Source organism: Megalops cyprinoides, chromosome 1 (assembly GCF_013368585.1).
Source record: "Megalops cyprinoides isolate fMegCyp1 chromosome 1, fMegCyp1.pri, whole genome shotgun sequence".
NCBI classification, from domain to species: domain Eukaryota; kingdom Metazoa; phylum Chordata; class Actinopteri; order Elopiformes; family Megalopidae; genus Megalops; species Megalops cyprinoides.
In genome coordinates, this window is record NC_050583.1 from 8961165 (window position 1) to 8987961 (window position 26797).

The 26797-nt window shown below is 41.6% G+C and overlaps 1 protein-coding gene across 1 annotated transcript; it reads left to right on the forward strand.

Moving 5' to 3' along the window:
- On the forward strand, window positions 1-26797 carry LOC118777271 (complement C3-like). The gene is made up of 41 exons (XM_036528080.1): window positions 1-94; window positions 2040-2235; window positions 2330-2498; window positions 3179-3249; window positions 3380-3468; window positions 3564-3646; window positions 3770-3857; window positions 4130-4235; window positions 4341-4461; window positions 4682-4797; window positions 5061-5207; window positions 5485-5700; window positions 5849-6040; window positions 6252-6401; window positions 6510-6636; window positions 6908-6982; window positions 7253-7447; window positions 7653-7770; window positions 9180-9268; window positions 10707-10846; window positions 10953-11168; window positions 13308-13368; window positions 13773-13859; window positions 16702-16905; window positions 17314-17389; window positions 17638-17797; window positions 18202-18297; window positions 18656-18806; window positions 19547-19710; window positions 20185-20343; window positions 20903-20962; window positions 21772-21862; window positions 22009-22057; window positions 22918-23005; window positions 23604-23693; window positions 23802-23907; window positions 24034-24123; window positions 24213-24293; window positions 24448-24531; window positions 24770-24905; window positions 26534-26797. The coding sequence occupies exons 1-41, from the start codon at window positions 15-17 to the stop codon at window positions 26673-26675; spliced, it is 4959 nt and encodes a 1652-aa protein (XP_036383973.1). The 5' UTR covers window positions 1-14; the 3' UTR covers window positions 26676-26797.

Sequence of the window (26797 nt, forward strand, 5' to 3'; positions counted from 1 at the left end):
TGGGCAAGGACCAGATGGACAAGATGCTGGTGGACCTGGTGTGGCTGGCTGTGCTGGCTCTGTCTCTTCCTGCGCTCTCTCAGAGTGATCCACTGTGAGTATATCGTATGTAGGCATGCTGTACCACACGTGATCCACTCTAACTATAGTACATGCAGGTACATACACACTCTATACACGATTCAGTGTCACTGAACAGTGTCATGTGGTCACTGTCTTTTTGAGACACACGTGGGACAGGGTAGGGCCTGGTGCACACTAGATGATTTTCAATCTTAACTGATTTTTAAAAAGTGGGAGACCACAGACATAACAGATTTGACTGATTTTTAATATTTTAATGGTAAGAGCGCACACACCAGACGATTCAGTCAAGACGCAGGACCACACACTAAACGATTTCAGGGTGGCGATTCCAGTGACTTGGGATCTCACAGAAACTCGCGATCAAACATGACTTCAGAGCAAAACCAACATTGAGGCGTTGTCTTCAGCTTGTTGCACTTATGTGTGCTATGTTTTGCACCTACAAAAAAATAGGAGAAAAAACTATGGATGGAGTCATGGCTGAGAAGAAGGATTAATTATTGTGATTAATAAGATTGATATTATTGTTCTCTGGGCTTGTACAAAGGTTAACTGTCAATTTCTGGGTTGGTGACACTTCCCGGTCAGCTCGCTGTCATTGGCTATTGCGCGTTTCTGCTCAAGATTCCATCGCTGGGCCTTTCAACATTACAGGATTTCAAATTGTAAATATCAAACGACTTGAAAGTTGATATTTACAATTTGAAATCAGGGAGACTCTGATCAATTGATATTTACAATTTGGAATCAGGGAGACTCTGATCAAGTCGGTAACGCTAAGATTACGTCTGCAAACCCCTCACACTACAGGATCATTTGGGCAGACAATCGGTTCTGACCAGCCCAGACTCGAGAACGCCCCCCTGATCGTCGGGAAGGGCAAGTCGGACCCAAAATCGAGCCAATTATCCTCTAGTGTGGGACCAGCATGAGCTGACTCTTGCCTACCTGCTCACACACAGTAGCGACATGGAAGAATCAGAGTGGTGACATTTTTGTTTCATTGTCAGAACATCGCCAAACAGAATAATTCTGGTATATTTGCTGTAGTGGAGAAACTACAGAAGAAATTCATTGGGTGGCAGGAATGCATGTTAAGAACTGTATTTAAATCAGAAGGTAGCTCATTTCATTTCCAGGGTGGAACACCAATGTTGCGCCTTTTAGCAAGTTATTTGAGCTGTTTATATACACATTCAGATGTATGAATAGATGTTTTGTAAATTATAAAATATACTGTGGAAGTTCCTCTGGATGAGGGCATCTGCCAACTAAATTGTCACAAAAATGAATACGCAGGACAAACAAACAGATGATGTCAAAATTCAAAAATGTTATAATTACAGTCAGACCACTACTATGAAGTGACAAGCAGGACAGAGGTGTTGCAGTACATGTATGCACTGTGGTAAAAATAGGAGGATCAGTAGGTCTAGCAGTTTTACAGAAGGACAGAGAGTGAACAAAGAGTTAATGACCAGCTGAGAGCCCAGAGAACACTGTGCTGCACAAGTCCATTTAACCAAATCATTGCGGCAAAATGTTTTTTTAGGGCTGTGTAGTGCAGTGACTGCAGGGTTGTTATAGTATGTGTGTGTGTGTGTGTGTGTGTGTGTGTGTGTGTGTGTGTGTGTGTGTGTTTGTGTGTGAGAGAGTGCTGGGGGAGAGGGGTTAAGCTTGCTCTGTGACAACTGTGCCAAGTATTTAGACTGCTCTGTGTAAGTCTTAACTAATGGCTAAGAGGCATTGAATCTTTGTTAAATTCCTGTAGGTACACATAGGGCTAGTCCCATGTGTTCACAAGGGGGAGCAACAGCAGCTTGCAGGCCTTCATTTCTTACCCCTTAGCTCCGGTTCCTTAACCATCCTCCCTTGTCTTCCTTGCTCCTCAATCGTTGTTCTTTGACTCCAGTCTGCATCACACAGTAAACATACGCATCTCCTCTCTGCAGGTTTGTTTTCATTGCGCCAAACCTGCTGCGGGTGGGCAGCAAGGAGAATGTCTTTGTGGAGGCGCAGGAGTATGCAGGAGGTGACCTCAAAGTGGAAATTATGGTGAAGAACTTTCCAGCAAAAACCCGAGAGATCCTCTCCAAGACTGTGACGCTGACTGCAGCCAACAACTTCCAGGCTCTGCAAGAAATCCTAGTGGGTGTCCTTTTGTTAAACTCTGAACTAATTTAAAAGGGTGTGAAGACTCTTCCCTAGACAAATGTGATATTGCATCCCTTTTTTATTTCAGATCCCAGATGATGATGATATTTTTGACAAAGCGTCACGACTCCAACAGTTTGTCTATCTGCAAGCAAAGTTTCCCCAGCATCCGCTGGAGAAAGTCATTCTTCTCTCTTTCCAATCTGGATACATATTTGTGCAGACGGATAAGACCATTTATACTCCAGCGAGCACTGGTATGACTACATGAAGCCTTCTACATTATGACAACAATACCTGCTGGTCATATTTACATATAGGAATATATTACTATACATATTACATATATATGATTGTGAATGCTTATACACAACAATTTTCTTTTTTCACTGTCACCATGAAAAATAAGGTCACTTGTAACAATGTGTGCATGTATCAAATTCCACAGTGCAAATGAATGATGTGTCCTTTTCACCAACTTCATCACCCTTTAACCCTTACTGCCAAATTTCTTAAAATTCACACTTACTAAAGGTCACATTCCCCTTGGTGATTTCAGTGTAGCTTAGAATGAAATTGAACCATGCTATCAGTTAACACAATACTTCTGAAGTGACAGCTCCAGTGCTATAAATGGACTACATTATTCATTTTGGTAACAAAGGGAATTTTTCATTTTTGGCCTTGGTTAAAGGGAATGAACATAACCTCTTCCTCTCATTTCAAAAAAATTGTACTGTGTGACAACATGTGTCTGTTATAACCTAGCCAACTAATCAAGGAATATAATCTATCTATCTATCATTGTTTACTAATGGTCAATGGTGCTTTGTCAGTATGTTCTTATTTAAATGGCAGTGGTAAATTAGCAGCTACATTCAGCCTATAAAATTCCTAAAGATTTCTTACCTGAATAATCATTTGGTTGACATTTTAGTTCATTACAGGCTCTTTGCCTTGAACCCTGGTCTGCAGCCAGTCACATCCAGTGTTTCTGTGGAAATCATGGTAACGTTTTAATTTCTATTGCCTTTCAAACAAACATACATACCAGTTCACTTGACCACTGGTGTTGTCCTGTGGGATCATCACATTGGAGACCAGAAAAGAGAAAAGCTTTTGTCTGTTTCCCATCCAGACTCCTGATGGAATCACAATTCAGAAACACGTTGTTCATACAGACAATGGGACAAGATCTGGACAGTACAAACTCCCAGAGATTGTCAGGTTTGTGTTGTGAAAGGTGCCATATGTTGCTCACTTCCTGTGTCCCCTCTCCTACTGCCATGACCCGTCACCTCTGACCTTCTCCTGGTTTACAGTATAGGGACCTGGAAGGTGGTGTCAAGATTCCAACACACCCCACAGAAGAATTTTACAGCTGATTTCCAGGTGAAGGAGTATGGTGAGCCCATGGTCTTCTCCTACTGTGGTTATTCAGCAGTGAGGCCACAGCCTCAGTCAGTTTCCCTCAACAGAATGCAGAGGAAGGTGATGTGGAAATCTTTTTTCTCTTGGATTCCTCTAGTGTTGCCAAGTTTTGAGGTCAAGATTGTGCCAGAACAGGCTTTTTTCTACATTGATGATGCCGAGCTGTCTGTGGACATAACTGCGAGGTAGGATAATATGATTGTTGTAAAGTAGGCAGACGGTGCATAAATCCCACAGCAGCGTTTAATGAATCTTTCCAAGTATATAAAGATTTCATAGATTTGCTTTCAAACAAGGACCATTGGTCTGTGTTAGCTTTTTCTCAAAAGGATTTTGGGGAGTTATTCATGGGTAAGCTGATTTTGGATCTATTGTTGGCAGCAGAAAGTGCCCATAGCTGCTCACTATAGTAGATCGGTGCCTGTGGTGAAGACCTTCCCCTTGTCTCATTCTAAAGGTACCTCTATGGGAACGATGTAACAGGGAAGGCATTTGTGGTGTTCGGAGTGCTGACCGAAGAAGGAGAGAAGAAGAGTTTCCCTGCATCTCTGCAGAAAGTGGATGTCAGTGTACTTTTCTGTCTCACCCACACCTCAACATAAGCAAACAGCTTATATTGTCCCACTTTCACGGTTGGCCATCTAAGATGGGTTTCTTTTTGAATACAGGTCATCTCAGGAAAGGGCAAGGCCACGTTGAGAAGAGAGCATATTCTGAAATCCTTCCCAGACATCAACCAGCTCCTTCAGTTGTCCTTATATGTGTCTGTCAGTGTACTGACAAGCAGTGGTAAGGACTGGGTGTGTGTGTGTGTACGTACCGTATGTGTAAGTAGGTGTGAGCTTGTGAAAGTGCTTTGGTCTCTGTGTGTTTGTATAGAAGGTGTGTATATTTTGCACAGTGAATATTCAAGTGACTGCACTTTAACTACGTACTGGACTGTAACTGCATGCTGCCTGCAAACTAACTGCAGTGTAACTGTACACTGATTGGTTCCTTCCTCTGGCAGGCAGTGAAATGGTGGAGGCAGAGAAGAGGGGAATCCTGATAGTGACCTCACCCTACAGCATCCACTTCCACAAGACTCCCACCTACTTTAAACCAGGGATGCCATTTCAAGTCAGGGTGTGTGTTTTTTGCTATCTAACTTTCTCTTTATCAGTGTAGCTATTCCATGTGGTGAATGGTAAAAAGTATTTTCAAATACAAGTTGTGCATTTTAAATTTCATTTCACATTTCATAAATAACAAGTATTTGTTCAGTACATTTTAAAAAGTGTTATGATGAGCAGAAATATGTTTTCATGACATACAGTGCAGTGGGGTATTCTATCTGGTAATATAGCTGTCATACTGTTTTGATCATTCTTCTGATGTGGCTCTGAAAGGTTTACGTCACAAACCCAGATGGCAGCCCTGCCAAAGAAGTTCCTTTGGAGGTGACACCAGGACAAAATCTGGCCAAGACCGAGGAAAACGGGTTTGCCGTGTTGAAAATCAACACACAAAGATCGGTTAACAGTCTGTCAATCACTGTGAGCTCCACCCCCAAGCTGTTCAACTTCAGGAATCAAATCTCTTCCTGCTCAGATGCAACATGCATTGCATGGATGAAAATAATCACACTCCAAAATACAATATACAATATTATACACTTTAATTGTAGTGATGATTACTTGGTCAACACCCCACCACAACCAAGGTTAAATAGAAACAGTACTGCTGCCATACTTCTGAGTGAACACAAATTAGTCCTGATGGATGGATTGGTACTGCTCTGACACAGGTGCAAACTCATCTTTATGTTTCCAGGTGAGGACTAAAGTACCTGGCCTACCTAAACAGCAGCAGGCTGAAAAAAACATGACAGCCCAAGCTTACAAGACACAGCTTGGAGAAGGCTCCAACAACTACCTGCATATTGGCATCCAGGCAGGTGAGCTGAAGATTGGACAAAATCCAAGCATCGACATCTATCTGGGGGATGTCCGTGATGACCAGCTTCAGAACAAACACCTCACCTACCTGGTGTGTATCTGTATCTGTCTGCACTATTTGCATTTCAAATATGTAGTATGCATCTGTACTGTTAACTCACTGGTCTTGTGCACTGTGGCTGTATCTGTGTTTGTACCCAAGAAGATACAGAAGTATACCAATGTGTGTTCCCAAACAGATAATAAGCAAAGGCCAACTTGTCCATGCATCAAGGTATAAAACAATGAGTGGACACTCAGTGATGACGATATCGCTTCCAGTAACTAAGGACATGATCCCCTCCTTCCGCTTCGTGGCGTACTACCATGTGGGAACAGAGGTGGTGTCAGACTCTGTCTGGGTGGACGTGAAGGACACCTGCATGGGAACGGTAAGGCAAAAACAAATTACAACATCTAATCAAAACCTGTTATGATCCTGATTGTACCTGTGTAGCTGAGTGTTTTTGATAGAGCTGTTCTGAATTAAAAGTAAGCTGTACATTTCCAGGTGTGAATCTATGATTAAGTCATGCTTAGATTCAAGATCCCTGTACAGAGAATGAGTCACACTGAATCAGTGTCTTCCTTCTATGGCCACAGCTCGAAATTACTGTACCACAGAGAACTTATGAGCCTGGCAAGCCCTTCAGCTTGACCATCACCGGTGACCCAGGTGCTAAAGTGGGACTTGTGGCTGTGGACAAAGGAGTTTATGTCCTCAACAGTCAGCATAGATTGACACAAACAAAGGTAATTTACTTCCTGCTGTAAGAGTGACAGAGATGAGCTCTCTGCAGCAGTAGCAGAGAGGGTGGGCACTAAGTCCTTCATGTATGAAATATGTGTCTTCACACGTAGATCTGGGATGTCGTTGAAAAGCACGATATTGGCTGTACGGCAGGAAGTGGCGCAGACAGCATGGCAGTTTTCTATGATGCTGGACTGGTGTTTGAATCCAATTTTTGTGGAACCAAATCCAGAACAGGTATGGTTATATTTTCACAGGTTATTTGTCTAAATGCTAAATGCCAGATGCCAATAATGTCTAACATATAAGGTACATATGTATTATTTGTATGTCGTACAAAAGTGCATGCATGACAGATCGATGATACATGGGTCTGAATGGTACATTAGTGTGTGTCTGTGTCTGTGTGATTATAGGAGCTGATATTTTTCAGTCCCAGAGAGCCAAGCTGCAGAGTCTTTGCTGCCCTTTGTGACTCTCTCTCTTTCTGTAATGTCTGTGACTCCAGACCCCCAATGCCCTGTTCACCCTAAGGCTCGCAGACGGCGCTCACTCTCACTGATCGACCTGAAAACGTCACTAGGTAAGAGAACCCTTTCACTGCACCTGGGGACAGGGTTATACTGTGCATCTCTTTTTCACAAATGAATACATGCTTAACCTTGAGATAAAAACTATAAAAAATGCATTTTACTTATTTTCGAAATAATGAATGTGTAATCATTACTTTACAAATGTTTCAACACTGTCAGTTTTTGGTGCACATGTGTGACTGGCAGTTTACCCTGCAATGAGTCCCTCACCCTGTGATGACCCTGTCCCCTTGTGCCGAGTCTCTCCTCTTGTGCCGCAGCAAGTAATTACTCTGGGCTGGCAAAGGAGTGCTGTAAGGATGGAATGGTGGAGAGTCTGATGGGCTACACATGTGAGCGGCGCTCCCAGTTCATCATCGACGGAGAAGAGTGCGTGAAAGCCTTCCTGCACTGCTGTTCAGAGGTGGAAAAGAGACACAAAGAGGCCAAAACAGAGCAGCTGCTCCTGGCACGCAGTAAGGCCTGCTGTCATCCTCTCCACATCTGCTGTTGCTTTTGTTCTGATGACCAGACAAACAGTACTATGTCTAAAACTTTGGGCTAATGATAGATGAAAGGTAATTGATGGGGACTGATAAACTGCAATAGCTCATTTCCACGTCAGAGGTCCCTTGGGTCTGACTCATGATTCAGCTGATTCTGCTCTTCGTCCACACATAGGTGACGAAGTGGATGACTATATCAGCAGTGATGACATTGTGTCCCGCACGCAGTTCCCTGAGAGCTGGCTATGGGAGGAGGAGACACTGCCGCAGTGCCCTCCAGACAGGAGAGATTGGTAAGAGCTCCCTGATGCACACTGGCACACATGATTTACTGAGCTTCTCTCTGACTGCAGCTGCACAGTGTTTCAGCCTTTCTCCAGCTCCCCTCTCTTTGAGGCTTTGTAGGTCTTATCCATTTCAGGATGCACACTGTTTGTGTCTGTCTGCATCTGCAGTACACAAAAGCTCCTGGTGTTTTAGGATGGCATGTTACACAAAGCTCTGCACATAATCACCAATCTTCACAATGTGTGGATCAGTAAATAGTGGGCACAGGAACTGGCCTAAGCTATCTTGTTGGTTTGAAGCCTAGTGAATGCAGAACCAGTGTTAAATTAATAAGCTGTGTTCCTCACTGTGAGGAAGAGAACGGGAATCATGTGTGAGGCAACATCAAGCTTGACTTAAACATTGCTTTTCCAACTTAAATGTAGGAAATAAAATACCTATATATAAATTTACTGAATTGTTACTTATTATTAAAATAATAAATAATAGTGCACCAGCAACTTGGTAAAAAAAATTGTAATTAACAGGAATTACAATTCAAGTGTAAACCTGTAAATGTAAATGTAAATGTAAATGTAAACCTGAATGTAGTGCAGCAACAAATTGGTCAGGAATGAAAATTCCAGTATAAAACAATACAACTGCATCAAATGGGAACAAAACATAAACATTACATCACAATTAAGTCACAAGCTAGTGCAAACAAACTTTGCAATTGCGTCCTTGCAATGCACCCGACAAAGTTAACTGCTTCTTTGAATCGTCCCCTTTTTTATTTGGTTGTACTTGTCGTGTTCTTTGGCATGATGCTTCTGGAGGTGCTTGATTAAACTGGTTGTGTTATATTTTGCAGCGCTACCGCCTCCCCTCGAAACATTGGCTTTGCAGATATTGCAAGTAGCTGCAGACCTTGTTGGCGTAGCAAGCGTGAAATACCTCCAAAGCGCTGACCTTTTGTTGTTAGCTCCCTCCATACTATGTTAGCTCTCCTTCTTGCAAAATGTGCAGGTCTACCAACGCACTGCTGACGTATGACATAGTTCACGCACGTAGACGTAAACATAGAATTGAATTGAATAGATCAGCCCCATAGATCAGCCCCATTGTCACCGATACCCGATCCAGCTATCTGAGTTAGTATCAGACCAATATCCGATATCAGTATCGGATCTGTGCATCCCTAGTTAGTAAATCTCTACAGATTCTGCACAGCATGATGGCCAGAAACCTGCCATGCTCCCACTACATCTGCAGTGCTTCTGTTTGTCTGCAACTGCACAGTCCAGCTAAAACAGTATAAACCCTTAGAGCACTACCTGTCTTTCCATATGACTATAAAATGCTACTTTCTCTTTGCAGTTTTGCCCAGGCAGTGTAACAACTGTCTGTCTGTCTGTCTTCCATCATATTCCAGTGTATCCACATCAGTGACAAAGAAACATTATCTGAAGGACTCCATCACCACCTGGGAAATCACTGCTGTCAGCCTGTCCAAAACTCATGGTACTAAACATTTCTCTCTCTCTCTGTCTACTTCTCTGTATATCTTCTCTGAGGCTGTAGACCCTACCCTTCCCCAAGGGTACAACAGCGATGTCCCGGCAGGGCACTGAACCAGCACCTTTTTGTTACAAGCCTGGTTCCTTATCATTATGCCACATTGATAGAAAGTAAACAAACAAATTCCTTTTAACAAAAGTTCTAAATAAAAGATTTAGGAGAATTTTCAGACAATTCCTATGTAATTAACCGAATCTAAACTCCGTCCATGACTATAAATATCCTACTTACTGGTTCTTTTCCATGTGAGCTATTCACAGCATTCTCAGTTTGCTTCCTCTGTCTGTGTGTTCATTTATTAACACTCCATCTCCAAGGACAAATCTCCTGCTCCATGCTTCAGCTCCCAGGCTCGTCTAGCTCCCCTTGCTGGCCTTTCTGGCCTGCTCCAGGGTCTTTCTCCTGCTCACCGATTCACCCACCAATCTGTCAGGATCTTGATTGTTTCTGTCCGTGACCCTCCCTGGGATTGTCACATTTATTGAGATGCTTCTCCTCCTGCCATCTGATCTGAAGTACAAGTAGTAGGTGTGTGTTCTTGGCTTCCCTTAGGTTCAAGGCAGTCTGGTCAAGTTGAAGGCAGTCTGGTCAAGTTGAATGATTTAATTTTTTGTAGGGATTGAATGTTGTTATGCTCACACTCACTGGTCTGAAGAACCAGGTCGAATTTATGCAGTGCTTGAGGACCCTTTTTGGGGGTCCTTAACTACATAAAACACAATATTCATTCTTTGATTTTAGGGAAATTCATGGCCACTGAACTGAAGTTCAAAGATTTGAGAGGAGAATTTTCAGGCAATCCCTAAACATTTATCCAAACCTAGCTAAACCGGTCCTGTCCACGACTAATATTCCCACTTACCACTTCCTGTCCATGTCAGCTGTTCCCAGCATCCGTCCTTCACTCCATCTCGCCCCTTTCTTTTCCCTGTTTGTGATGTCAAGGGGTCAACAACTATGGCTCACGGCCAGATGTGATCCCTTTGTTGAACTTCAAGCCAAATAAAAGTACCACTATAACCACATAAAGCACATCACGTGTTGATTGAATGGAAATTCATATCTACTGAACATTAATTGTCAGTGATACGCAGGGCATAGTTTTGGATACAACTCAGAATGCATGGCAATCCTGCATGTCATTGTAATATTGTGTATCGGTAACAACTAGGATGAGATCTGTCTCCTCATTGTATCTGACACAATTCCAAGCATTAAATATTAATGTGCTCAATAGATCAACTCAAGTCATGCAGCATCAGATATTAGTCACCAACAAGGTGTGTACACACAGCAGAACCCCTGCAGAACAGGAGAATATGTTGCTGAATAGGACAACATGCTGTAGTTGTTATTGCTCAGTGTGACTCTCTGTCTACAGGAATCTGTGTGGCAGATCCCCTTGAGATGAGAGTGAGGAAAGACTTCTTTATCGACCTGAAGCTGCCGTACGCTGCAGTACGGAACGAGCAGTTGGAAATCAAAGCTGTGCTATACAATTACCTTGAAGAGGAAATAAAGGTGAGATGTCCCTGTAACTCTATCTCATTTCTGTGATACAGTCTGGAGAAGGGCAGCATGTCCACATTGTTAGCATAGGACTCATGCGTGACCCTCCCTCCTACAGGTTCGGGTGGAGCTGATGGAAACAGAGGAGGTGTGCAGTGCAGCCAGCAGGAAGCGGAAATATCGCATGGATGGTATCGAAATGGACCCCACGTCCTCACGCGCGGTCCCCTTTGTCATCATCCCTATGGCCCTGGGACAGCACTCCATTGAGGTCAAGGCTGCTGTCTTTGACTCCAGTCTCACCGATGGTGTCAAAAAGGATCTTCGTGTGGTGGTGAGTGCATACTCTACTCATCACTCTGCATAGTGAGAATAGCTATTTCCCTGAGTGAACTTCATTAGGAAGTACTAAGTACTTGATAAGGTAAGGTAAGGTTTTGATAAAACAGCCTTTTAATTTGATCTAATTGTTTCTAAAAGGGTCTGCAGTATGCTATGGAGGGCTAAATTCAAGATGTGAAATTATGTGAAATTTTGCACATAGGATAAAGGTTGAGATGTTATGCTGGCTACCAAGCTATGTCTTTCAAAGTTAATGTTTGTATATGATACGTGTGACGAAACAATTGGTTTTCCATCACAGAAGGGTGAGGCATGCAATAATTTGAACACAGTATAACAGCAGATGTGGTTTCCTTGGTACATTCACTGGGACGTTAATTTTGAAATGAAACTTAAAGGGGATGGCACAAATACTGAAACAGAAAATAACAAATGCTAGTTGCCTGTTGAGCCTAACTGGTAAGGCCTATTAGGCCAGGCAGCAGCAGACAATCAGCACAAGGCGTTGCACAGTTTGAGTATTCCCACAGACAAAGGGTCAAAACAGGTATTTGCGCATTCAGACAAAAAAAGATATTTAACAGGATGGCAATCAGAGTTTTCCAATTTTACACAAAGGTAGCTCTTCTCTACTCTCTACACCACACAGATTTGCAGGCCTCTTTTATGTGCCACCGACATGCCAATCCGTGTACCTACATACTTAATTTACTACATACATTTACATATATATACAAGGAAAATGACAGTGTATAACTTACCTTGATAGCTAAGTAGTTTGCTAGCTAGTTACATTGATGGTAATAAAGGACAAGCCTGTTAGATTTCACTGCATAGCTGGCTGGCCATCTACTTTAGAGACTCTTGCCTCTTTTTCAATACAGGGTGACCCAGTATTGCCCGTTTTTCTTGACAACATTATGATCAAGTCTTCATCTCTGCTTGTCGACTCCATTTTTATCTTTTGCGAGAGGAGTTTTTTTCTGAACAAGAGGAAAAATGCGTCAGACTGAATGATTTCATGTGTCAAATTCCAGAGACAAATACTTTCAGATTTTTGGACAATAAATTTGCATTGAGCTAGTGCAAATTTATTTAAGGTTTATTTAAGGCATTTAAGGTGTGAATGTGGTCTCGGCCAAAGCCTAATCCAAAGCAGATATTTCTCCATGTTAGCTTTGGGTTTTGGAAATGGAACAAAAAATGCTCCTTCCAACCCACCTGGGTACCTACAGTCACTACTGCGCAGGGTTGGGGCTCACCAAAGGGTCTATTATGGTTCCGCTATGGGTGCATTTAGTCAGTGAAGTCAGGGGACAGGTGTTTAATCATAGGTCTGGTCAGCTCTCTTTGTATGTATTACTAAAACCATGACCTTGCCTTGAAATACAGAAAAGTACAAAAAATGTAAATGGAACATACTCAGGATTATAATTATAAAACAAATATAATATGCAGTATACTATGTTATGTTAAAAGTTAGATGGGACCTGGTGTATTAACAAGGTAGAGAACACAAAAACCCAGCGAGGGAGGACTTGGACCAAGTTTATTTTGCAGAGAATACAGGTGCAGTGCTCCTATTTACAGTGAAAGAAACTCATCTGTAAAATATAACAAATGTTACCTTTCATACTTAATATTTGAATGTATTGCAATGTTATGCATCCAATAGCTGCTGTTGATCATGTTTGTCATTCTTCACAAATATTTTTGCATATTAATTATATACTTATGTTTGTAATATTTGTGTAATATTGCAATCTTTAAGTAGTTTTCTAAGAAATCATAATTTCAGTGTTCCCACGTGAAATCACAGACCATTGCAATGCTTACTAAAGGTGTGCAAATGGTTTAGACCAGGGGTGTCCAAACCTCTCCTGGAGGGCCACTTGTCCTGCATGTTTTAGATCTCTCCCTGCTCCAACACAGCTGATTCAAATGATCAGTTTGTTATTTAGAAGCTTCAGGAGTTCATAACGAGTTGATGATTTGAATCAGCTGTGTTGGAGCAGGGAGTGATCTAAAACATGCAGGACAAGTGGCCCTCCAGGAGAGGTTTGGACACCCCTGGTTTAGACCAAAGCAAACTGCAGTTACTTTTTGATACAAGTTTTACTGTCTCTCACAGGCTGAAGGAGTGAAAACCACAAAGGAAATTCAAACCGTGGTTCTAAAGCCGTCTGACCATGGTGAGTTTCTGACCATGCTCTGACCACATGAAACCACTGTCTTCTCAGGATTTTTTGACTGTGCTTTGAAGTGTGATTCATTTACCACCTGGGTTCCCACTACTATATATGAAGGGTGGAGCTCATACCACTGTACCTTTCATTCTGTGTATTGTCAGCTGTGTGATGTAGTGGTAGGAAGCAGGGCTCATAACCAAAAGGTTGCTCATTCGATTCCCCACGGAGGCACTGCTGCTGTACCCTTGGGCAAGATACTTACCCCACTATTGCCTGCGTAAATACCCAGCTGTATAAATGAATAAAACTGTAACCTACTATATGGAAGTCACTCTGGATAAGTGTCTGCTAAATGACAATAATGTAATTTAATGTGAAATATGTGTGTGACACGTTTCCACCTCCAGGTGGGGTCCAGGTGGAGAAGATCAAACCTGTGAAGCTGACCTCCCAGGTGCCAGAATCACCTGCACATACTCACATCAGTGTAACAGGTATTTTTTCTCACTTTGGGGGGGGGGCACTATACACTATAATATATAACTAGAATGAAGTGTAAGTGCCTAGGGACTTTTTTTTCCAAGGAGGAATGATGAAATGAAAATACCAGATCACTTAAGATTTACTCAGAACACACAGCCGGCATTTATTTAACAATAAACCTTTTACACAGTATGACCTCGGTTTCTTTTCTTTTTGTAATGTCTTTTTAGTTCAGAATTCAACGTCCTTTCCTTTAGCTTTCAGTCAATGTAAGCCGAGCCAAAAAAAAGAAAATAAAATGACCTTTCAAAATTATAATCAGAGCTCTGATGACAATAAACCCCAAAATAAAAATAAGTTCTCATCTACCCAGGTAGTATGTTTTTAAAGTGTGGTGAGATCTCAGCGCTTATCTGTAAGATGAAATGAAGACACGTAGAATGGAACAGTTCCTGATGATGACGATCTGCTCTTCCACCGCGTTTCTGTGCAATGGCGATTTGTCCAATGGGCCGTTTCAAATCATGCATACGAAAAAAAAAAACTGCACAGCAGGACAACATTCAATCATTCTATAAAAATAAATTTTACCATAAAATAATATCACTCGAAAATCCAGTCATGAACGTATAGCAGTTTACAGTTTGAATACACTACATTCTCTCAGTTGCTGCACACATGCAACTCAGATGCTAGCTTATTGCATAGCAACATAGCTTCCATATGGCTTCCAATAGCACTCCAGTCCATGTGGCTCAAGTTAAACTCCGATTGGTTTTTACTTATGTAATACACATCTCAAAATATTTTTCACACTATAAAGCTACAGAATTTCCAGCAAAACAGAAAATAAACCGTCCTGCAAAGAGAACGTTACACACTATACTTTTTCAAACACATGTATCGTGCTAGCAACGCACATGGCGGACGCTCGTTAAACACTCACCGGAGAAAACAGAAAATTCCATAAAATCCCTATCACAAATAAACACCTTTTCCCCGTGTTACGGGTTAAGAGGTAGGATCTGTGTAGAAAACTAGCAAAACAGCTCTTAACCCTTCCGTTTTAAATTCAAACTCTGTGCAATGAATCTCATGTCAGCTTCAGCTCTCTACCGTTCCGCTGCTTTTTTTTCTTTCCTGCTACCGAGAAAGACTATAGTAGTTTCCCCTTTCTGCAGCGCTAGATATAAAATGATATGCGGGTAAAACATATAACTGAAAAGAATTTAAATATTGGATATAAAAATAGAAATAACTTAACCATACTTTTATGATATGAGCTGGATATGTGATGGGGGATATTATCTTTTTGCTATACATGATAACTGCAGCCTTCAATGGTTTTCAAGCTGTGACTGTGACTATGGAAGTTGTTGGGGAAGTGAGAATTTAATAAAAATTAAATGGTCTGAACCCAGCAGTCTTAGAAATTAATGCCCTTTTTTATCGTCCGGCACTCTGAATACCGGAAAAAAAAAAAACAAATGATGCCAATTACTAACACTCCTCACTTAACCAACATGTAAAATAATTTAAAAATTGATTTAATTCAATAATTATTGTCAAAGATATTAATTATCAATTAAATCGCCGAATTCGTTGATAGGAAATGAGCAGTCTGGTGGATCAACCTTTGTCGGATTTATACAATCACAACTCGAATAGATTAAAAGGTTTATTGATAAGTTACACTAAGACAAAGACAAAATTCAGAGTCTGGGCTACAGACCTGGTCCACTGCCTTAAAAGACATTAAATTACATAAAGACATTAACAAAACAAGAACATGGATGGATCACGGAATGGATGAATGAATGCATGAAGAGAAAATTACCAAAGCCAATTGTTTACCTTTCCTAAGGAAGAACACAGGAACCACTCACAATAGCAGCAAAACTCCAAAAGGAAAAATCAGCAAAGTTGCAGGAGAAACTGAGCCCCGGACTGGATGACTGGGCGTCTATCTGAGCATAAGGCTGAACCTCAAGGCTGAGCGTAGGCAAAAACTGAGCTGGCAAAAACTGAGCAAAGAGGCCTGTTCTAGGCCTGACTTAAGAAGAAGCTCTCTCCACCTCCCTGACCCGCGCATAATTAATTTTATGGTGGGGGAGTGCCTGGAAGTCTCTTCAGGACTTAATTTTGTGCTTTAGATCCCAACATCTGGAAATACCAGATATATTTTTGAGATTATCATTTTTGCATTTAGCTCTTCATGAGCATTACAATGACACCAAACATTGATAGGCATGGGTTGAGAGGAGAGAGTTGGCTCAGAGGAACTGGTAAAATGGTGGTTTTGCTGCTGTATTGAGAAATACACGTTATCACATGGCATTGGGTTTTCCAACATTCTTCCCATGACATGAGGGTACAATTAACTGGGGGGTATAAAAGCGTAAGTGATCCGAACATGTAGATAACACACAAAGAAACACACACATATACACATACACACACATACACACACACACACACACACACACACACACCACACCACACCACACCAAACACACACTGATTGTGTTCAGAAAGGGGAGAAGGGGGGGGGAGAAGGCAACCCTCTGCTGTTGTGGTCCATCTGGATGTTACTGTTTTTAAAAAATAGGTATGTGACCTGAGGTCACTGATTTAGGGGTATTTATGGTTGTAAGCCATTCGCCCACTTGCCTGCTATGTGTGTGTATTTGTTGACTTATCTTATCTGCCCTTGGTCTGGTCCTGAGTAGGGAAAGGAATCATAAAAAACCCAGACCAGGGCAAAGAACCATAAAATGCATGGTACTCTCCCGACAAAGTATACAGAACGATGTCAGTGCAGCCCTGACTGCACCATCTGCTTTGCCTGCACAGGTGAGGTTCTGAGTCAGACCATTCAAGCCGCCATCAGTGGCCAACCCATGGGCAGCCTCATAACCCAGCCCACAGGCTGTGGCGAGCAGAACATGATCAGCATGACCAGCCCTGTCATCGCCACACACTACCTGGACAAAACCGGCCAGTGGGACAAAGTGGGAGTAGATCGTCGTGCCCAAGCCATCAAATACATCCAAATGGGTAAGAGGCAGCAGATTCATCAGAGGCAGTATATCAGACATAAAAAGTACAACATGATTAAAGGGCTTCAGGTACAACAAATACAGTTACTCATGTAATTGTTTTTCACTACATCAAAATCATTTTGAAGTGCTTGATTACAGTTGGATTGGATAAATATAGGTTGTTTTTATCACCAATTCCATAATATAGCAAGTACAAGAAACACATTTATTCATGTAATTGATTTTGAGAACATTAAAAAATCATTAAAAAATTCTTATTACACTGGTATTGCATAAATATAATTTTTATCTGTAATTCTATGAAGTATATTAAGTACATTTTGTTTATACATTATATCATTAGATATCTCTGACACACATGAAAAGTGTGTTTTGTTGTGTCTCTTTCTGCCCTTATATTCAGGATACACACAACAGCTGGCATATCGCAAAACTGATGGCTCTTACGCCGCTTGGATCAAAAGACCATCCAGCACCTGGTGAGCCCCTTCCTATCACTCTTCTCCAGTTTAACACTGCCTCCCCATCACCCAGGACACCGAAGCACCATTTCAGCAGCAAGGCTTTCAAAATCCAGCAACACACGTTTGATTACTGGGGACGGAAAATTCGACTACCAGAAGTTTATTTTTGATTCATTTGTGTGACTCAACATGAGTCAAAGGTGTGGTATATTGGTGAGGTGTAGTGCTTTTAAATAATAAAGACTCGCTTTTCCTTACAACAGGCTGACAGCATATGTAGCCAAAGTGTTCAGCATGGCATACAGTCTCATCAGCATCCAGGAGGATGTGATCTGTAACGCCCTCAAGTGGCTGGTCCTGAATGCACAGCAGCCAGATGGCATTTTCAAAGAAGATGCCCCAGTTTACCACGGAGAAATGGTGGTATGTCATTGCAAGCGACTCCCAAAAGGGCTTTTCCTGCAACCTCCTCAGCTTGTATTAGTCTATATTCAGCTTTTGGTGCAGGAAGAAAAAGTAAACTATAAAGCATTGAGGCATTGACTAAATCTGTTCTTTTGCTAGTGTATCAACAGTCATAAAAACTTTACTTGCAAAACATTGAACACTGTGAGTAGCAGGTAGTAAACAATGGGTAAATTGATTCATTAAATTAGTAAATGATTCATCAATTGGTTAATCACACAGTCTCAGTCTGCTTAAGTGAGGTAAATGTAGAGATCCCTGAGTAAAATCATAGCCATGAAGACTAACAGTGCAGTACCACTCATGTAATGGACAGTAATGGAGAGCACACACTTGCATGCAGTTTGTGTTTTTGCCCACAGGGTGGTGTGCGTGGGAAAGACGCTGACGCGTCCATGACTGCGTTCGTCCTGATTGCCATGCAGGAGGCACGTTCCATCTGTGTGGAGAGAGTAAATGTGAGTGAATCAACCCTCTGCATGTAAAAATCCCACAGGCAACCAGGTCATATCACATATAATCAGTCACAAGCATACACATTACATCACATCTAACAGTCAAACTAGGAACTGTCACATCAACTAACATCGCAACTGAATCAACAGACACATCATATGTCACATCCCACAGATGAGAGCTCTTGTCCTGTCTCTCCCTTACCAGCAGAGCCTCGTTTCTGCAGAAATTAAAGGAAAATCAGCATGTAATTTATAAATGTAATGTACCACAAACCTCTCCAAAGCATACAATCCAATGCCAGTCAATGTCAGACAGATTTAGCATGTTATCATTGTAATTTCTGTGCCATGACTCCAGAGGCTGCCTGACAGCATGAAGAAAGCCAGTGAGTTCCTGTCTCGCAGAATCAACACCCTGACCAACCCCTACGCTGTGGCCATGACCTCCTACGCTCTGGCCCTCGAGGGAAAGCACCAGCTGCCCACCCTGCTCAGCTTTGCATCCGCTGGTGAGAGGGTGTGCATTAAGGATACGTGCAGCAACCATGAAAAATACATTTCCCAAGGCGCCCACTGCCCACACATTTGATGTGAAGCGCAGTGCCCATGACTCTCACTACAGACTGAGCATTCATGACTCACACAGTGCCAATAATGTTGGCATGTCCATTTCACTCATGTCCATACACATCTCCTCTTCTTGTGGTTCTGTATGCTTTGTGTATGGCAGTGTACAAGAGAAAGAAAGACATGAGGTATTTCTTGTGATAATTGTAAATCTTTATAAACTTGTTACTGTTACTGTTAATAGGATCCCACAAAGCATGAGAAACAGAAAAATAATGGTATCTTTTAATTGTCCAATATACACGCAAATCAATTGTATATCTGGTATTTCTGCCCTGTAACCTCTAAACCCCAATTTAAGAAACCTTTAGTCCCCTAAAGAGAACTCATTTCAAATTATGACACAATCTGACACAGCTGAGTATAGAATATATACTGACCTGCACCACCAGTCCTTGTAGCAGAAGCTACTTCTTTATCTACAGAGAATTTATAGGCCCAGAAGTACAGAAGAGACTACTGATCTCCAAACTTGGCCAGTTCTTTAAAATCTTGAAACAGTGAAGCCAAACCATTTAGGCATTCCTGGACTTGTTCCAGAACCTTGTGACCCAACATCTTATAATTTCATTTAACCAGATTAACCTCTGTATGGTACATATGTGCCCATCTGCCATTACAGACAAAACGCATTGGCCAGTCCCTGGAGGTAACCTGTTCACCCTGGAGGCCACAGGCTATGCTCTGATGGCTCTGGTCAAGGCCAAGGAGTTTGACCACGCAGGTCGTGTGGTGAAATGGTTGACTGAGCAGAGGTTCCATGGTGGAGGCTATGGGTCCACCCAGGTATGTGTGATTTGTGGGCCGCAGGAGCTACATATTTAGTTCATCAGACAGGATTATGACAAAAATTCCTCCTCTTCTCTCTTCTCTATAGCTGACAGCTCAAAAATTCTTCAGCCTTTCAAGATTAATCCTACAATATCTGCTGATAATGTTCAGATGGCCACGTATTAGGGCATTGTGCTGCACAAAATTTTATTAAGATCAGATCTTGAAATTCATCCTATTAACTAATCCTATTCACTGTGTTCACTTTGGCTGTTCAGTGGGTCTACTCAGACTTCTATTCAGCATGAGACCTTAAAACACAATTTATCAATTAAAAACACCCTTCAGACGGTGTGAAGAGATCTAAAACACATTCTGTCCTTTAAACAACCCATAGGACAGATCTGTAAAACTATGGCAACAGGAGAGTCCTACAGCCAATCAGGTCTTGGAGCAAGCCTCACTGTAGTCCCCTGTTGTTCCCTTTAGGCCACCATCGTAGTCTTCCAGGCTGTGGCTGAGTACATGATGGAAGTGTCTGACATTACGGACATCGACTTACAAGTGAGCCTTGACATCAGTGGTCGTTCCAGACCTATCAAGTGGTTCTTCACCAATGAGACGGCTTATGTGACTCGCTCGGAGAAGGTGAGCCAGACAGAGTCAGACTGAGGAGGAAGAGGCAAAGAAACGAGAGGAGAGAGCAGGAAAGAGAATAAACTGAAGGAATGGGAAGGTCCATGCAATAAAATAACCTACACGAAGGATTACCACTCCTTTTTTAAAGCATTAGCCTCCATGACTGTAGAGGGCCATCTTGGCCTTGCCCTAATTCTGCGTTCTAGTTCATCCCAAAGAGGTTCTGTTGAGTTGACATTGGGGCTCTGTGCTGACCAGTGCATTGTTCCATTGTTATTCTTTTCAAATCATGTAAAGTCATGCATAGTCATGCCCATTTGGCAATTAATTAACTGAGGTGCCCCATGACTTCTGGTAGAATAGTCTACATGAGAGAATGAGAGGAAGGCTGACAGCGAGAGAAAGAGAGAATGAGACCATGAAAAGAACTAATGAAGGAAGGATCAAAACAAAATAAGAATGGGAGAGTGAGAGGATGAGAGAAGGAAACATCAAAGACTGCAACACCCCCTCATTTTGTGAAATGGATGGACAGAATGTCAGGTCAGCAATTTGTATCTGTTAACAGACTCGGGTTGAACAAGACCTGAAAGTCACTGCCACAGGATCTGGCCAAGGGACCATGTCCGTGAGTACTCTGTCTCCTCAGGGTTTAAGCCTGTTTGTCTATTAATAAAATAATAATCATTGAAGCACTACATATTGAGTTTGATCCCAGCCGTGTCATCAGCTGACAATGACTGGGAGCTCATAGTGGTGGAACAAAATGGCTTTGTTCCCCCAGGGGATATACAGGTTCTGTCCATTCTGTTGTTCATCAGCAACCCTTACTGATCAGCTGGGGTGGCCGCAGATCTGCACATGAAGTATCTTCCTCTGACTCATATGTGTGCTGGCAATGGGGTTGTAGCGTGTTAAAGATGTGATAATGTCATCACATGAGTCAGGAGTTGCAGCAATATGGGATGCATGTCTGTGATATAAGAGAAATACATTTAATATATACACACATGGTTTGAAAGATTACCCAAAAGCCAAATATGTATTTAATATAAATCTGAATGCTTGTATGATTAGAATGTAATATAATTGAAGCTTGGGTTAAATCATATTTTTGGTTTTAATATACACTCAGTCTTTCTCTTCAGGTGTAAAATGCTGGCTGTGTACAAGACACTGTGCTGCTACACATGTTCATTAACAGCTAACCAGGCAGCAAAAATATATACTAAATGTTTGTGTGTTAAGAATTTCACATTATTAATTCATATTCTTGGTTTTCATATACACTCGAGCATCACACTTTCCCTTTAGGTGTAAAAAGCTGGCTGTGTACAAGCCTCGCTGTTAAGCAAATCCATGATGTGATGAAATTACATTAGCTTGGGAATCAGAGCCATCACATTCACACTGACCAGCCTGCTGGTTACGCTGCAGGTGGTGACCTTATACCACGCTTTGCCAGAGGACAACAACACAGACTGCAAGAACTTTGACCTGCAAGTGAAGATTGAGAAACAGCCAGAAGGTACAGTTTACTGGCCAGTGAAGCAAAACTGTTTTGACAAAATAAATGTTGATCCTGTGTTGAAAGGGAAAATGGACATCAGTGCTCATGAATGTTTTCCTGTTGCCTTTTTTAATGACACATTGATTTGTTTTTGTGTTTTACAGTTGGTGATGAGAACGCACTGGAAACATACAAGATGACAATTGAGATGATGTAAGCACCATCACTTACTTCTAAAGAAACCTTCATATCACGTGTAGTTTGATTTTTCATCTCCAGATACAGTGCTTGCTGCACATCAATCCTCTAACCCATTCTTCATGATGTGAAAATTTTCAGAGCAAACATGCACTGTGATGAACTTGGAGTGTTTCATGAATGTGTGAAATATATAAAATTATTTTAATGGGTAGTAATGATTTTTACATGTATTTAGACTACCTTTGATTATAGGTATGTCCTTGTTTTTGGATCAAAGCTGAACACTGTTGAGACATTTCACCTTGATCTCTTGTACTGACAAGACTAGAAATAAAATATGACATTTTCATTTGTGGATAGGGATGGTCAGGGTCTGCAACAGTCTGTAACAGTGAAAACAACAACAATGTGACTGAATACATGAACTACAGATATGGTCCATTGTGTAAAAGTACAGAATGAAGGAATCTCCCTCTGGAAAAAATGCACAAGTTGTACAGATTGACACCTGCAAACCTCAGCAAGTGGGAAAGGCCTGTTCCATCCACACTCAGCCTTGAACCAGCAGATATCCCAATGAAGCCTCAGAGAAATTTAAGGGTCTTTGGGGGGATGAAAGAATAAATCTATCAGAAAATGGTAAAACCAAGGGATAGGTATAGTGGGGTGGTTAAAGAGCATGGACAAAAGTTTGACTGTACAGAGCAAGGTGCAGACACACCATTCCATTCCATTCCACTGAATAAATGGATGAAATTTTCAAATTATAGCCATACTTTGGCACGCTTCACTGCTTTTGGCTCTCTGAAAGAAGCGAATCAGATGAGGCAACTTAATATTCAAGGATCAGTTTCCTTGTTTTTTTTTGCCAGGTACCTGTCCCCAGACAATGCCACCATGTCTATTCTGGATATTACCATGCTCACGGGATTCACAGCAGACAAGAAAGATCTCGAAAGGGTGAGGAATAAAACAGGGACTATCACTGTGGACTGCAATATCTTTCACTCTTCAAACATTCGAGATGCCCTCTGCAGTCAATAAGGAGATATAGTACCCCCTGCGCTTCAAATTGTTGGTATTGCCCAGGCCTTCACACTGGCCAGACCACTATGGTCAGCTTCTTCAGAATACTTGGATGTTCCCCCCTCTCGTAACATCACATCCCACTCACATCCTCTGTTTGTCTTGGCCCCGATGTGGTGAAACAAGCTTCCTGTTTCAGTCAGAACAGCTGAGGAAGTTTACTTGCATGTGTGTAGTATGTATTAGCATTTATATGCAATTGTAGAGTCCTTAAGTTGTACATACTGCTGTGCACTTGAATGTCAATCTAGGCACAAATTTGTGATCTCAACACTCTGTTTATTACTGACGTTTGTTCATATGTGGTTAGCAGTGTCCTGTTTGTGCAACTTTTTGTATTGTTCATTCACTTCACCTTGGTTTGAAATAACTGTTTTAGAGTCAATACATCAACCTTTGTAGTAAATTGGCACACTGATCGACTAAATGTCTCTTATCATGCTATGGCCATGTCTCGCATTCACTCCATTAGTTAACCTCTGGAAGAGACCGGTACGTCCAGAAGATTGAGACAGACAAACAGCTGTCTGACAAGGGCTCCCTCATTTTCTACCTGGATAAGGTGTGGACCTGTGTTCCTCTGGCCATTCTGACAGTAGTTAGTCTGATTGTTAATGTACATTCATCTTAGTATTGAGGTGTAATGCCTCAGTACTCTCCCTCTTCTCAGGTCTCTAACAAGCTGTCTGACAAAGTGGTCTTCAGGGTACACAAGATGACCGAAGTGGGGCTGCTTCAACCAGCTGCTGTCACCCTGTACGAGTACTATGCTATGGGTGAGCTCCAGTCTTCCCCACTGTTTCAGAGGTCTTATCACAGTAAAGGCAAACACAGCTCCCACACATGGCTCTGGCCATGTCATATGCAAAGAGCTTGAGGAAATAAAACCGCTGTGCTTGCAGAAAACCGCTGCATGAAGTTTTACCACCCGCAGAAGAAAGGTGGAGCCCTGAACAGGATCTGCCATGAGGAGGTGTGCCGGTGTGCGGAAGGTATGGCGCATGCATGTACTAGCAGGAAGTGATGTCACAAAGAAAGCGTGTTGGCTCTTTCCTCACTTCCATTCCTTTCCTCCCCACAGAGAACTGCAGTTACCAGAGGAAACAGAGAGCTGATGATTTGGACCGTGTGACATCAGCCTGTGAAGCTGGCATGGACTATGGTACTGTCATTGGCGGCTAAACCGTATCTGGAACTGTGGCTTTTTAACCACTTGTTCTCATGCCTTATGACTGCTGTATTACTGACAGTTTCTTTCAAATTCAAAAGAAAACAAGTCTTGTAGTGTGCATACTGACCGTGTCTGTGTTCTGCAGCTTACAAAGCCAAAGTGCTTCACGCTGACCTGACTCCAACTTTAGACCGCTTCACAATTCGGGTAGAGGATGTCATCAAAGAAGGTAACATCTTCCTACACTGAGTTTTCTTGTTTACCCAACTATCTCTCTCAGGTGATGAGCTCTCGATCAGCATTTGAGTTATTTTTGCCTAGAAAGAAAAGTTCAAATGATGGGAGATTTGACAGGTACAATTAAATGCGCTTCTTTTAATACTGTAATATATAGTATAATTGGACTGGAGGAGGAGTATGAATGGATTGTTTCTTTCATGTGGTAAAATGTCTCTGTCTCCCTGCAGGCACTGACACTGGTGTGATTGGGAAAGAGCGCATATTTATGGCCCATCCCTACTGCAGAGAGGCAATAGATCTGACAGAAGGAAAGACCTACCTGATCATGGGCAAATCTGACGACCTCATCAGAGGAGAGGACAGGTGAGTCCTATGCTCTATTCAAAACTGCATAATATACTACCAGTGTATACTGATTTTGACCAAATGTAGTATGTAGTATACAGTATGCGAGCGAAATGAAATTTCCAGTATGCCAAAGATACCCGGATGACGTACTGATTTGGGAAAAATATCGCCAGTATGAATCAGACCAGTCTACCTTGCCTACTATATCCAGTAAGGAAGTGCGGCTGTAGACGTCACAGGTAATTTTAAGGGTATAAAGCTGAAAAACATCGCGGACAATGAGACGGCTATAGCGTTGGAGAACCGCACTGGGGATTATATATATTATGTATTCACTTATAATTGATTGACTTCATTATGATCCTTTGTAATTCCATTACATGTAAATGACTGAAATCTAAAACTGTATGACATCTGTAATTAAACTCAATTGTTTCTCACAGAAAATCTTTTTATAAAAAAAATTTCATTCGTGAATCCGACGACATATAGCCTAATAGGTGTAACACCACAAAAAGTTAAGGTTGCAAGCTGGCAGCATAGGCTACTTACATTGTATTCATACTCAACTATCACGGCCAAAATTTTTATATAAAAAAAATATATATATAATAAATAAATATTATAATAAAATTAATTAAATAAAATAATATATAATAAAAAAATATTTTTTTATTGTAGCAGCCCTTCTCCTCTGTACCACATTATGTGCCCGTACCACCGAACTCACAAATACTTTTCGTGAACTCACCAGTACTTTTCACTGGTGAGAATGCTAGTGGTGTCTAACTGGAAAATACCACAAGGAAATCTGGACGTTTCTAAACCCACAATGATTTCACGCGACAATGTAACATACTACAAATGTAATCATTAATGGTCGCATAATGGGTACTACACTGAATAATAGCATGCAGGATACAGTATATACCTGTGTAGTATGCAATACATAGTATGCAGTCGGCAATTTCGAATACAGCCCTAGACTCCTTCTCACTTGCACTGCTTGCAGTCAGTTAGGAGAGGGCGCCAGAGTAGCAAGAATAGACACACTGGGATTCTTTCTGCTGTGTTCACTCTGACTATTTATAAATGTAAAAGGGTGCTGTAAGTACAAGTTGCCTGAATATATGTATACTAACTGTACTACCGTGCACATGAAGCATGTATATAAGTACCATGCAAAACATACATACACTAATATACACACAAAAATCATGCACATAATATACTGAAGGCATAATAGACGCATATACTCAGGTGCATGTTATAAACACACCATATGCATATGTATAACATGAATGTACACACTCACTTTATACAAAGCATGCATGTGGTGTATGTTTGCATAATATGATGTGTGTTACATTACATCACATGTATCTTATCCAAAGTGACTTCCTGCACAACATAGCATAAGAGTATCCATTCAAGTTAAATGAGCAACAGTGTCAGACCAGGCTAACAACAATTACATACCAGTGAGTGTGAGCATAACGCCATTCAAGCCCTACCACATGTTAACTTGTGCAGCCTGACACACTGTATGTGTAAAGTGTGTATACTGTATTCATTAACATGGTGTGGTTATGTGTGTGTATATGTGTTTACAAGATGCTGTGTGTTTATATGCATGTTTTCAGGTTGCTGTACATGCTGGGTGGAGGCACCTGGATTGAGTACTGGCCCACGGAGGCAGAGTGCCAGGAACCTCAGTACCGTGATACCTGCCTTGGCATCACCACTGCCGCTGCAGATCTCCAAACCTTCGGATGTCCCACCTAAACTTTTTACCAAAGAAATGTATGTGCCCTAAATGTATATTGGATTTGCAGTGACATGCTGAATTTGACATCCCCTCTCCAGAGTGCAAAATGAGGTGAATAAATGGATGGAACACTCAGCAA

What these genes read in the sequence shown, in the direction of transcription:
- LOC118777271 (XM_036528080.1), top strand. Translation starts at nt 15, where the DNA reads ATGGACAAGATGCTGGTGGACCTGGTGTGGCTGGCTGTGCTGGCTCTG. An exon ending in TGGAACCAAATCCAGAACAG is followed by an intron (nt 6,637 to 6,907) that starts GTATGGTTATAT and finishes CTGTGACTCCAG; the next exon opens with ACCCCCAATGCCCTGTTCAC. An exon ending in ATGTGACTCGCTCGGAGAAG is followed by an intron (nt 20,344 to 20,902) that starts GTGAGCCAGACA and finishes ATCTGTTAACAG; the next exon opens with ACTCGGGTTGAACAAGACCT.